At 44.5% G+C, this 13,212-nt stretch overlaps 1 protein-coding gene across 27 annotated transcripts in view; it reads left to right on the forward strand.

The window, feature by feature from the left end:
* Nucleotides 1–2,821: 2,821 nt before the first annotated feature.
* Nucleotides 2,822–13,212, forward strand: part of LMO7 (LIM domain 7) — a 151,356-nt gene continuing 140,965 nt past the window's right edge. For 8 of the 27 annotated variants that reach the window (XM_060273330.2, XM_088668541.1, XM_088668552.1 and 5 more), the window contains exons 1-2: nucleotides 2,978–3,242; nucleotides 3,458–3,571. In XM_060273330.2, the coding sequence (XP_060129313.2) occupies nucleotides 3,497–3,571 (75 nt within the window). In that variant the 5' untranslated portion in view covers nucleotides 2,978–3,242; nucleotides 3,458–3,496. The other 19 variants (XM_035115708.3, XM_088668542.1, XM_088668556.1 and 16 more) reach the window with 9 other exon arrangements.

Consider the following 13,212-nt stretch of genomic DNA (forward strand, 5'->3'; position numbering starts at 1 on the left):
GGCAGGGGTAGACAACCTAAGGCCCAGATGCCAGATGCGGCCCAATCTTCTCAATCCAGCCCACGGACAGTCCAGCAATCAATGTGTTTTTACATGAGTAGAATGTGTCCTTTTATTTAAAATGCATCTCTGGGTTGTTTGTGGGGCCTGCCTGGTGTTTTTACATGAGTAGAATGTGTGCTTTTATTTAAAGTGCATCTCTGGGTTGTTTGTGGGGCATAGGAATTTGTTCATCCCCCCCCCCCTCAAAATATAGACCGGCCCACCACATGGTCTGAGGGATGGTGGACCAGCCTACGGCTGAAAAATGTTGCTGACACCTGCTGTATGGCATTCAGAACGATTTTGGAACGCATGCATTTGGGTTTTTTTGTTTTTGTTTTTTTAAATAGTAACTAATAAAATGACTTGTTCCAATTTGCTACAGAACGAATGACCCCTGTGATAAATTACAGTACTGTATGTAAATTCTCGAAAAGGAGAACTTACTGGATCACAGCAGTCTTTCCACAACACATTTGCTCTACGGAAGGCAATTAAAAGAATTCTTGTAATACCTGAGTTCAGACAAAACAGGGTTGTCCCTTCAACATACTTTGCTTAAACATGAGCTGTAAAAGAATGAAAATTTGTGGTAACTGCAACTACCTTATATTATTTGATAGCAACTGAGATAGAATGTTGGAGTGCCTAAAATAACATTTTACATCAGTATGAAGTATCCAGGCACTTAGACTTTTATGTTGCAATTGCATCTAGGAGGAGTTCAATTTCTTTATTTTATTTTTAAAGATGTTTTATTTGTTGTTACTGGGTTCAGGTAGGGAGGGGATGGAAGCTTAACAATTTTCAAAAGTTGATATGCATCGCCTTGGAATATCAGTGGAATTAATTTATTCCTGTTTATACATTGTTTACCTTTAAGCTTAAATATGTGAAAGATACATACGGTTGGAGAAATATAGAGGACATATACATTGGCTCAGGAACAAGTGAAGCATTGGAATCTACATCTTTGAATGGGGCTGAGCACCTGGGGTGATCACAAGATGCTGTGAATCTCTCCTCTGACATCTGCTCTTGTTGGGTTTTCCAAGGCAACAAAAGCCATGATTGATACAGACACAGTAAACAGAATGCCTTCCGTTCCCGACGTGACTGCCACAAAGGCCTGCATTCTTACATGCAGCGACAAAAAACCTCAATCCCTTGGTTTATATTGGTGTTGGAATAAAAATAAGCCCTGCCTTGTCTCACGGAAGTATGATAAGGATGATGATATACTGTGTTCAGTTCCGATAAGGAAGCTGCGTTTGTGGGCGCAGTACTGGTCCAAAGTTTACAACAACACAATGATAGCTTCCCTGCCCGCTACCATCCCTGAATTTCCAGAAACTGCCTTCTAGAACTATTACTATTCTTTATTCAATTTGTATGCCACTTTTCATCCGAAGAGCACAGGGTTGTTCACAATTATAAACATACCAAATGAAAACACAAAAATACACAATATGTGCAAAATGAACCAATAGCCCCTCTCACCACGGACACATTTAAAAGGCAATGGAATGTTAATCAGCCAAGGGTCTAGCTGATGAACATTTTCGCCTAGCATCTAAAAATATATAATGAAGGTGCCGGGGAACCTCTGGAGACCGCATTCCACAAACGGGGAGCCACTAAAAAATAAATAAAAGGCCAGTTCTCATGTTGCCACCCTTCGGACCTCTCATGGAAGGAGGCACACATAAAAGAGCCTCAGAATATGATCTTAGGGTCTGACAGTTCATATGGGCTGAGGCAGTCAATGACAACATTGTGGTCCTGAGCTGTTTTAAGGCTTTATAGGTCAAAACCAGCACTTGGAATTGTGCCTGGGAGCTAACTGGCAGCCAGGGCAGGGTGGAATCTAGACACATTAAAAAGCGCTGTTAAAATGCTTTTTAAAAAAGGTGTTTCGGAAAATATATTGAATTTGCCAGAAGCTCACCATCACCATCTAGTGTCACATTTGTAAAAAATAAAAAGGGGTAAAAGGTAAAGGACTCCTGGACGGTTAAGTCCAGTCAAAGGCGACTATGGGGTTGCGGTGCTCATCTCGCTTTTCAACGGAGCCGACGTTTGTCCACAGACAGCTTTCCGGGTCATGTGGTCAGCAGAACTAAACCGCTTCTGGCTCAACGGAGCACCGTGATGGAAACCAGAACGCACGAAAATGCCGTTTACCTTCCCACTGCAGCAGTACCTATTTATCTACTTGCACTGGCGTGCTTTCGAACTGCTAGGTTGGCAGGAGCTGGGACAGAGCAATGGGAGCTCACTCGGTTGCAGGGAATTGAACCGCCGACCTTCTGAGTGGCAAGCCCAAGAGGCTCCGTGGTTTAGACCACAGCACCACCCGCACCCCTGTCACATTTGTATGATGCACTTAAAACACACTTAAAATGCATTTGCAGCTGTATAGCTGAGTCTCCAAGATGGCTCAAGCTGTCTTGTCCCAGTGAGGAACCTGGCCTCTGAAACGCCTTCAGAGGCAGCCATGCTTCCTCCTGCCAGCCAGGATGGTTTGCATGAGGAAGATCTGCTTATCTTTGGGTTGGGGGGTCATCCTGCAGCGAACGGTGACCACTCCAAGGCCGAACAGCGCTTTCCAAATGAACCAAGCACCTGATCGCTGCGGGCTTGCTAGGTTAGGTCTAGGCCGCTGATGCAGCAGCACTTGACCACAAGTAAAAAAATTTTTAAAACCCTGCAATGAGGCTCTATCCAGGCGCCGTGCCGCTTTTTCGCAGGGAGGGGGCGCCGCCGCATAAGGCGCCGCGGTTCCCTTCCTTTAAGGAGAGACCGAGAAGGTCCTCGGAGGAGCGCGGCTGCCGTTGCCTTACCTGCCGCCAGGTGGGAGTCGCGCCTCCGCCGTCCCCCGGGGAAGTTGGCCAAAGTTTGCCCGCGGCTGACGGCTGGAGCGCCGGCCGGAGGTAGGTGGTGGTGGAGGTGGAGGAAAAGGAGTGGGGCGGGCGCGCCTTTCCTAGCGGGACGCCGCGGAGAGCGCGCGCGGGGAAAGGGGCTGCCGTGGCTGCGGCGAAACTGCGCCTGAGGGGTCCCCGGTTGCGAGGCGCCGCAGCGCAAGAGCCGGGCGTTTTTGGGGAGGGAAAGGGCGCGTCGCGGCGGGGCTGGAGCGCGCCAAGGGGGCTGAGGCGCGAGAGTGGCGGCGGCGGCGGCTGAGCCCCTCGCTTCTCGCTGAGGTAACGGTGGCGACACCCCTCCCCAAACTTTGCCCCCCCTTTCCTTTTTCTTTTTACGCTTGCCGTAAAAACTTCGCGTGGTGGAGAGGCTGTGAGGGCGGCGACTTGGCGACGCCTCCTGAGCGGGTGGGGTTTCCCCCCTCGGCGTCCCCGTTTCCCTCGGTGGCGGGGCGCTTCTGACAAGCCTTCTCCTCCTGCTTCTTCTTCTTCCTCAGCACCGGAGTCCCGCCGCGCCTTCCTCTCTCTTGCCGGCCATGGAGAGCAGAGAGGATGCCGAGGGCGCCGGGGGCGGCGAGGGCGCCTTTGCCGAAGCTCGCCGCTGGGTGGAGGTAAGAGAGCCGCGCGGGCGGGGTCCCGTCCCGCAGGTAGAAAAGCTGGGCAATGGGGAGGGGGAGAGAGACTTGTTTTTTTGTCGTGAGCATTTATAGATATTGCCCTTTACAAGTACCAAGGCCCGACCCGAGCGCATGAAGGCTGCTTCTCCCTCTCTTTCTCCCCGTCCTCCTCCTTGCCCTGGCATTGCCCACACTTCTTCATCAGAGAGGCGATATTTTAAAATGGGGAGATGGGTGGAAAAGAGAACGGAACGGGGAAATGGTCTTTAGCAAAATACAGAGTAAATCACCCTCCAGATTTACCGTTTGCGTTCATAAAACAAAAGTTATTGGTTCAACTTTTCAAAAAATAATTAGTGGTTTTGTGTGTGTGTGTGTGTGTGTGTGTGTGTGTGTGTGTGTGTTACAAACAGGTACACTTCTCCTCTCTCCTTTCCATTCAGAAGTCTCAAAAAGTTTTGTAGCCTGGAAAAAGCCAGTGTGATTCTTCTGAAACAAAAGTTGCACATACTGCATTCCCTTGAGTACCCCCAGGGGGGGAAACGCACTGCTCCTTGCAGGGGTTTGGGTGTAGCACTTAACTTGCAAAAAGTGGAGTGGCTGGCTGGCCCCTTGGTCATGCAACCTTCCTGCAAGCGCCTAGCACCAATTCCAGATGTGCCTGGTGGGGATTTGAGGAGGTAAAGGTATATTTGCTTGCATACCGGTACATACACCCTGTCCTTTCATGCCTTGTTAAATAACAGGGTGGGGACAGCCCCTTTAACTACTGTCATACTTGGAAAACACACTCTAGGTATGCTGTGGGTAAAACTGAAGGGAGCTGGGATGTGGGCCTTACGGATATCAGGAAGGGCCACCCAACTTTTTCTCCTCTAGTATGAGCACTAGTTTCAGATGTGTATCCAGGTGTTGGTTAGGTTGGCCCTGCCAAGGGCGCAGGCCCAGTTTCAAAAATTGCAGCTTCTCCACTTTGGCTTGGAGTGAGCCCATCCACCCATCTGTGCTCTCCCTGGGCTGCTCCTCTGCTGCCCTGGGCAACTGAGCGAGGCACACAAGCTCCTCTGGGCACCTTGGCAGAGAGTGCAAGGGGCGGAGGGGTGCCGATACAGCTCCTTGTCAAAGGAGCCTGGGTATTGCTCTGACTATGTTTTTTTTGCCATTTGAGAGCTCAGCCACAGGTTCTTGGGTGGAGCCTTTGCTCAAATTAAGCAGAGATTTTGTGGAATTTTTGATGGGGTTAATGCGATATTCATTAGCTCACTTGGAAATAAGGCCCACTGGATTTTGTAGGAATAACTTTGGAGTATGTGTACCAAGTTGGAGTTGCTTCTGTGTTGCGATTGCTGGATCCCCTGTTATGTAGGCATATCCTTTTAATGTTATAGGAAAGTTTCTTATTACAGGATATTTAGGTTCTGTGGAATAGGTGTTTGAGGCTGTAGCACCACTCCCACCACCCCAGCTGTTGTTGGACCACAGCTTCCATTATCCCTATCTATTGGCTACACCGGCTGTGGCTGATGGGAGTAGTAGTCTGTCAGCAACAACTAGAGGGGCACGGCTTTCTTGCTCTAGAACAGGGTTTCCCATACTTGGGTCTCCAGCTGTTTTTGGACTACAATTCCCACCATCCCCTGACCACTGCTCCTGCTAACTAGGGATGGTGGGAGTTGTATTCTCAAAAACAGCTGGAGACCCAAGTGTGGGAAACACCGCTCTAGAACAAACAACTTCCCAAGAGGTCTTGCAGTCCATGGAAGCCTGTTTCCCACAATAAATTTCCTAGCCTTTAAGGTACTCGAAGATGACTTGTTGGAACATACAGTGCGTCTCATGCATGTCCTTTTACACCTCGGTGAATTGCATTCGGTATCCATTATTTTCCACATGGCAACTTCAGGAAAACAGTGCCTTCAGTTAAAGTTTGGTTTAGAAACTCAGGCATTTCTTGGCCTTGATAAGCAGGCTGCCGTTATTGGGAGTTGCTCATTAAGAATGCAGAGAATGAAGAATCCTGCTCAGGTGCAGATGGTTAAGTTAGATGGCCTTCAGATCTGGTTTAACTTTCCCCTTAAATGTTCTCAAATGAACAACGGGATTTGGGAGGGTGCATTCCTTTCCACTTAGCAAAGCATATATTAAATTTTGTGGCAGGGATTGGATCTGTGTGCTGTTCTTAAGGGGGCAATTCAGTTGTCAACCTGAACTAATGTAGTCCTGCCAAGGACAATGGAATTGCACTTGTGGGAGAAATTTGACAGCCGATTCCGGAAAAGAGCCTAGCTTATGCTTGGAACTCAAGTAGTTGAGAGAGGTGATGCTCTATAAAGTTAACAAGGTGTCTTGGTGGCTCAGTTCGGCAGAAGCCAACTGCTAAGTACTTTTGAACATCCCCAATAGTTGCAGGCACCTGTGTACTTTCGGAAAGTGGCACTTAAGTTCTGCTGTAAAACTATTCACAGTTCTCAAAGAAAATTATTTGCAACTCCAGGAATTTCTGTCCATAGGTACTTTACTAGGTTTCTAAAAGGGGGGGGAAGGGAAACACTTCCCCCCTTGCCCCCCCTCTTCTGTTTCAGGAAATGAATAAACTGGAATTTTAAGTGTATTCCCATGGCTTGTCCTGTTTCAGGTAGTAGAATTTCTCAGCAAGTAGACTCTGAGCCTACAGGTTTATGGCACCTATGTGGGAAATGTGAAGACTGGGCTTACAGGTGTGCTGGGATGCAGAGTGTAATTGTAGTGTTAACTACAATTGACTTTATATCAAGTGAGAGTGGAGCTACAACTCTGAAAGTAAAGATGGGGCTTATGATCCCCTGTTTGCCCCATAGCACTAAAAATGAACTGAGATGGGCACTAGCAGGGAGAATCATACTTCTGCCCTGAATTGCTTTCAAACTCTCGAAACAGATTTTTTAAAACTTGCTTATTTGCAACCATAGTGTTTGAAAAAGGAATATTGCTTCAAAAAAGTGAAGTTAATGGGTCGATAAGATAATTGAATTTTTCTTTATCCTCAAGGAGTTTGTGTACTATTTTAGGATACAGGAGGATTTTTCCTTTGATGGATATCTATTAATAACTGCGGCTTTTCCCTTTTACCCTGGAACTAATAAAAAAAAAACCCCAGCAATTTAGGTTGCAATCTGAATTCAATAGGACTTTCTTCTGAGTAGGCTGGTTAGGATTACAGTCTTATTTGTTGATATTTGTAGAATAATAATAATAATAATAATAATAATAATAATATATTTATACCCCGTCCATCTGGCTGGGTTTCCCCATCCACTCTGGGCTGCTTCCAACAGAATATTAAAATACAATTATCTATTAAACATTAAAAGCTTCCCTAAACATGGCTGCCTTCAGATGTCTTCTAAAAGTCTGGTAGTTGTTTGTTGCAGCTAGTTTTTGCTTTCTTCATGATGCACATTAAAATTCAGTATAATTACATAGTCTGGTCTTATCTTACGTATGCTCTATGATTTAAGTTAGGAGGTGAATTTAGCCACAGATAGTTTTTAAAGCTTCGGGAGAGTACCTGGATAACTTGGGCTCTGGTATTGGTATTTGGGCCATGATGTCAACTGCAATGTATTTCCTTAATTTGATTATGGAGACACCACAGAAGCTGCAGCCAACCAGAGTGAAGAATCTATTAGCGCCCCCCCCCCCATTTTATGGAGAAATGGGACCTTGCAATTCTTGATGGGAAGCATAACAAGTAAGAAGTAGTGTTTAGCTTTTGCAATTAACTCCTGCTGGTTCCACTTGCCAAGTAAAGACATTTGCAAAGAGGCCTTGCCCCATTTCTTACCTTTGCAGGCAATTTCTTTTTTAATCAGTAAATGAGTTTCCACCTTAGAGGTATCCTCAATACAGCTGCTAAATGAACTTCATGTACTTACTTCTTATTATTATTTCATTAAATTTGTATACTGCCCTTCATCCATAAATCTCGGGGGGTTCACAACGTAAAAATAAAAAAATTGCAAAATGCATAATAAAAACAAGAACAAAAACAAAGCAAACCAATAACCCCCCCGACACATTTAAAAGGGTGTAGAGTGTTCTAATTAAGTGACTCAAATAATTTTCAGTTATTAGATGCAAGAATTCAGGGTCAGACCAAGAGTCCATCAATCCAGACATCTTGTTTGACAGTAGCCAGTCAAATGTCTCAATTTTTTAAATGGGCCAACTGGAATTTCAAATGCGGCAAAGCAGTAGATTTTATATAGGAATTGTGATGCCAGCCATTCTGTTTTGGAACAAAAAAAAAATCTTTTATTTTTATACAGCCCCACCAAATGTCTGCTTTGCATTGCCCACACCTCTAGTATTTATCTTGATACCCATTTTCAACTCAAAGGCTTTTGTGCAAGATGATACCCTTGACACTGATAAAAATGCACTTTAAGAATATAAATACAACCACAAGTCGTATTGCTTGTTAACATATGGTAGCAATAGCACTCTCAGTAGTCTGTCTTTGTTACCAGTATCATGCAGGTGGGAACAACAATAAAATTCTAAATGTGAAATGGTGAAATACAAATTTGTGTGTGTGTTTTCTAACTAAGTATAGGGAGAGCTTCCACAGTGAAGCGTAGTAAGCATGCTTAATTCAAACATTTCAATAGTTAAAATGCTATGATGATACAATTTCAGATAGGGGATGTACACTGCAGACTATCCCCTAGGACCTGAAGTATTTTCTTAGAACAGATGTAGCTAATAGGTTAAAGAGATGCGGGGTTTTCTTTCATTTCAGATGTGGCTTTTGAGAAGAAGAAAAGGGTCTGATTCTGATATGAGGGGTCCCGTATGTTCTCATGCAGGGTGTTTGGATGAGTGAGCTTTTTTCCCGTAAGGAACAGGTAGCACAACTTGTACATCCCTTTGTCTGAAGCTGAAGTCCTGTGCACACATGCTTGGAAGAGTCCCGTGGGTTCCCTGTGTGGGATGCAAAGGGTTAAGTGCAGTCAAGTCACAACAATCCCTAGATAGTCCACTTGGAGGACTGAGGAGGAGGATATGACTAAGCGTAGTTTCCTCTTCCTTCACATGCAAATGAGTTGAGGAAGTGGCAGATAAATCCTGAAGGAAACAGCCATTTTCCCTCTCTTGGACCAGACCTCTTGGACTACACACATCTTAGTGAGTCTCTCCCTCAAGGCCTCCAGCCTAGAGAGAGAGATGAGATGGAGTCTCACTTCTTATAAGTGAACTTCACAATGTATATATTACCTTTTAACTAAGCAAGTCTACCTCTTGAGTGTGCTGTACCTCGAGATGCTTGTAAGTAAACATCTTTTATACTTTTAAGAGCATTGTGTTGTGTCTTTCCTTTTAAGAGGGAAAAAGGGGAAATACCAGGAAAATACACTTTATTTTAGTGGCTTAAATCAAGCCTGCGCAAACGTTCTTCTGCTGTGTATTTTGAAAAAGGGGAATGTTTTACTCTGCTAAAGTTTTGTGCTTGCTAGCGCAAGCGGGGATAGGATATATTAAACAATATCTCCTCATCCACATTCCTGAACATTCCCACAAAGGGTTATTGCGGCCCAGAGTTGCGTATTTTGTGTATTTTTGAAGGATTGATTTGGATTGTGATTTTGAACTCTGTAGGATTTTTCCAGTTAGGATTTCCTGGTTGAGCACATGGTCTCTTTGTTCTGCAGTGTGCTTGGGGGATTAACTACCCCTCCCCTCCCTCAGAGTTTACAGCACTGAGAAAGCTCAGAGGTAGTGAAGATATTTTTGAGATTTTGAATTTGATTTTTGAAAGATTTTTGAATTTTGGAAATTTTTGAAGTTTTAAGATGGCAAGCTCCAGTTTTGATAGTGAGGCAAGACCAAGTTTTATGCTGCTGGATGACAATAATTTTGTGCAGTGGAAGCAGCGCGTTTTAGTTTATCTTGCTGCTAGGCGTGTTCTGCAGGCCATTAAGGAAGAAAAGCCTACAGGAACCGATGCAGAAGCTTTAGCTAAGATAGAAGCTTGGAGTATTAAAAATGATGAAGCCAAGCACATAATTTTGAGCAGTTTGAGGAATGAGCATCTATCAATGATAAATTTTGAAGATGATGCATCTAAGATCCTAGAGGACATTGAACGCATTTATGCACAATCTACAGAGAGTTCCTATAGATACTTGTTGGATAAGTTACTCAAGTTGAAGATGAATTCTAGAGAAGAGTTTACAGAGCATTTTAAGAATTTTTCTGAGATTGTTCAAAGAATTGCCCTTACTCCCAGAGCCTTTGATGATGTGACTAAAGTAACGTTTATGCTTGCATCATTGGGACCTACGTTTACTCCATTTAAAAGTATAATGGATCACACAAAGGATTTAACTTTTAATGAGCTTATCAACCATTTAAGAGAGGAATGCAGAGATAGCCTTGATTCTCAAGAAAGGAATCCAAGGAGGAAGGATAGCAGCTATGCATCCAAGCATTTTGGAAAGTCCAGACAGACATCTAGAGAAATAATTTGTTTTAAATGCAATGGGAAAAACCACATAGCAAGGAACTGCAAGAGTCAAAATGGGGATAAAGTTGAATCCCACCCCTCAAAACCACAAGGTGTTAAGAAGGGGAGTCATGAGCAAACCATGTTGATGCAGGAGAGGAGTTTAGCTGTCCAGGATTGTGAAAATAAGCGCAATAAGTGGATTCTTGACAGTGGAGCGAGTTCTCATTTCTGTTATGAAAAGGAGTATTTTAATGAGATTAATGGGGATGAAACCTCTGAAATTGAGATTGCTGATGGCAACATTGTAAAGGCAATTGGTTCAGGAACTGTGAATTTGAAATTCAACGTAGATCATGAAACAATTAATACTAAGATAACTGAAGTTAAGTTTGCACCAAAGCTTAATTGCAACTTACTCAGCGTGTCCAGTTTGGACAGGAAAGGTTTTAAAATTACATTTGAAAAAGGACAATGTATTGTGACTAAGCATGATGAAGTTTATGTTCAAGGCACACTAAAGGATGGTGTATATGAGCTTAATGTTTCAGAGAACCAGCAGAACCAGTCTGCAAAGGTGGCGCAACCAAGTCAAAAGGACGAAGGAAGTCTGGAACTCTGGCACAAGAGACTTGGACACAGAGACACCAACGTTATTCTGGAACTACAGAAAGGTGATCTTGTGAGAGGTCTGCAGGTAAAGCAAAGCAACACAAATACACCAACATCAAAATGTATAACTTGTGTTAGTGAGAAAGCAACTAAACCTTCTTTCCCACGTTGTGCAGAGAAGAGAAGCACTAAAGTATTGGACATTGTCCATACAGATCTATGTGGACCAATGAATGTGTCTTCTCTAGGAGGTAATAAATATATTTTGATATTTTTGGACGATTTCTCGAGATTCTGCGTAGCCTACTTTATCAAGGAGAAGAGTGAGACAGTGGAATTGTTCAGGGACTATCTTAACATGGTCAAGAACAAGTTCCAGCGAGCCCCTTCCATTTTAATGTCCGATAATGGTGGGGAATTTTGTTCACATGAGATGCAGGCCGTCATGGCTAGAGAAGGCATATCACACGTGACCACAGTTGCCTACACACCCCAACAAAACTCAATTGCAGAGAGGAAATTTAGATCCATTTTGGAAATGACAAGGTGCATGCTAAAGGAAGCTAACTTGTCACACAGGCTGTGGGGTGAAGCGGCTCGTTGCTCAGTCTATCTTCAGAACAGACTGCCCACAAAAGGCGCAGAGCGCACACCATTTGAACTTTGGCATGGAAAAGCCCCAAATTTGTCACATATACGTGTATTTGGAAGTTTGTGCTACTATCATGTGCCCAAGGAGCACAGACACAAACTTGATTCCAGAGCGAAGGCAGGGATCCTAGTTGGGTACGCTTCTGGAGGAAAAGGATATAGAGTCTTGGATCCGCAAACTGGCAAGACAAGTTCGCAGCATGTAATTTACTTCGATGAGCAAGGCAAAGTTGATACAAAGGACACTGCCATTGATTGTTCCAAGGAGCCACAGGATGAGGAATTTGTGATTTTTCCTTTTGAACCAATACAAAGTACTAATCCAACTTCTAGTGTCGTAGCACCCCCTATAGGTGACACCCGAGAAGACGTGGAGGTCCAGGCCCCTGGCAGCACCAGAGACGAAGATGATGACGAGCAGCTGTATGGGGATATGCCACTGCTGGAGGAGGATGAGGAAGCTGATGCGGTCGAAAGACCAGAGGTCAGACGCTCATCCAGAACCAACAGAGGTGTTCCACCATTACGGCTGTCCTACCTTACAAGGTCGGCGTCTCCACAGGAACCTTCCAAATGGGAAGAGATAGAGAGGATGCCACCAGATGAAGCCAGTCTCTGGAGGAAAGCTGCTCAGGAGGAGATAGATGCACTTCATCGGAACAGGACCTGGACACTCACAGAACTACCTCCTGGTAAGGAAGCAATTGGAAGTAAATGGGTGTTCAAGGTTAAAAAGGGTTCAGAAGGGGAGGTGCAACGCTACAAAGCTAGGCTTGTGGCACAAGGTTTTTCCCAGAAGTATGGAGAGGATTACGATCAAGTGTTTGCACCGACAGTTCGATACAGCAGTGTCAGACTACTTTTAAGTATTGCAGCATCTAAGCAAATGTCAGTTTACCATATTGACATTGCGACAGCCTTTCTTCACGGCGAAATTTCTGAGCAGATTTATATGAAGCAGCCCAAAGGTTTCATTAAACCAAATGAGGCACATCTAGTGTGCAAGCTGCAGAAAGGACTTTATGGTTTGAAGCAAGCAGCGAGGGCTTGGAACCAGAAACTCCATGAGATGCTGGTGCAGCTTGGGTACAAGCAAGGGACTGCTGATAAGTGCTTGTACACCAAACAAAGGAATGGACAGTTTTCGTACATTTTAGCCTTTGTTGACGACCTTTTAATTTCTACGTCAAATGAGAAAGACTATAAAGACATAGTCAAACACCTCAACAGGGAAGTAGAGGTCAAGGAACTTGGAAAAGTGAAATACTACTTGGGAATTCAAGTTGAGAGAGAAGAGGATGGATCGTTCTTACTCAGCCAAAGGCAAAAGATAACTGAACTGATTGAAAGCATGCAGATGCAGGACGCACACCCAGTTGCGACACCGATGGCCACAGACTTCTTGAAGAATCAACAAGGTTCGAAGTTGCTGCCAAACAACACGCAATACAGGTCAGCGGTCGGCAAACTTTTGTATTTGGTTACCACATGCAGACCTGACCTGGCAAGTGCAGTGGGGATCCTAAGTAGGAAAGTAAGTTGTCCCACTGAGCATGATTGGGCTGGAGTTAAGAGGGTTGTTCGTTATCTAAAGGGAACCATGGACTGTAAATTAAAACTGCCAGCTGTCAGAGACCCTAAACTGCTTGGGTACACTGATGCGGATTGGGCTGGGGACAATAAGGATTATAAATCCACAAGTGGCTATGTTTTTATGTATGGGGACGGAGCTATTGCATGGGGCAGCTATAAACAGAAATGTGTAGCTTTATCGTCCACAGAATCTGAGTACATTGCGGCTTCGGAAGCTTGCAGAGAGATCCCCTGGCTGGATCAGCTCCTGAAGGACTTTGGCGTGCCAAGAACGGGACCTGTCAGCTTGATGGAG

The sequence above is a fragment of the Zootoca vivipara genome, chromosome 4 (assembly GCF_965207765.1).
Source record: "Zootoca vivipara chromosome 4, rZooViv2.hap1.1, whole genome shotgun sequence".
NCBI classification, from domain to species: Eukaryota; Metazoa; Chordata; class Lepidosauria; order Squamata; family Lacertidae; genus Zootoca; species Zootoca vivipara.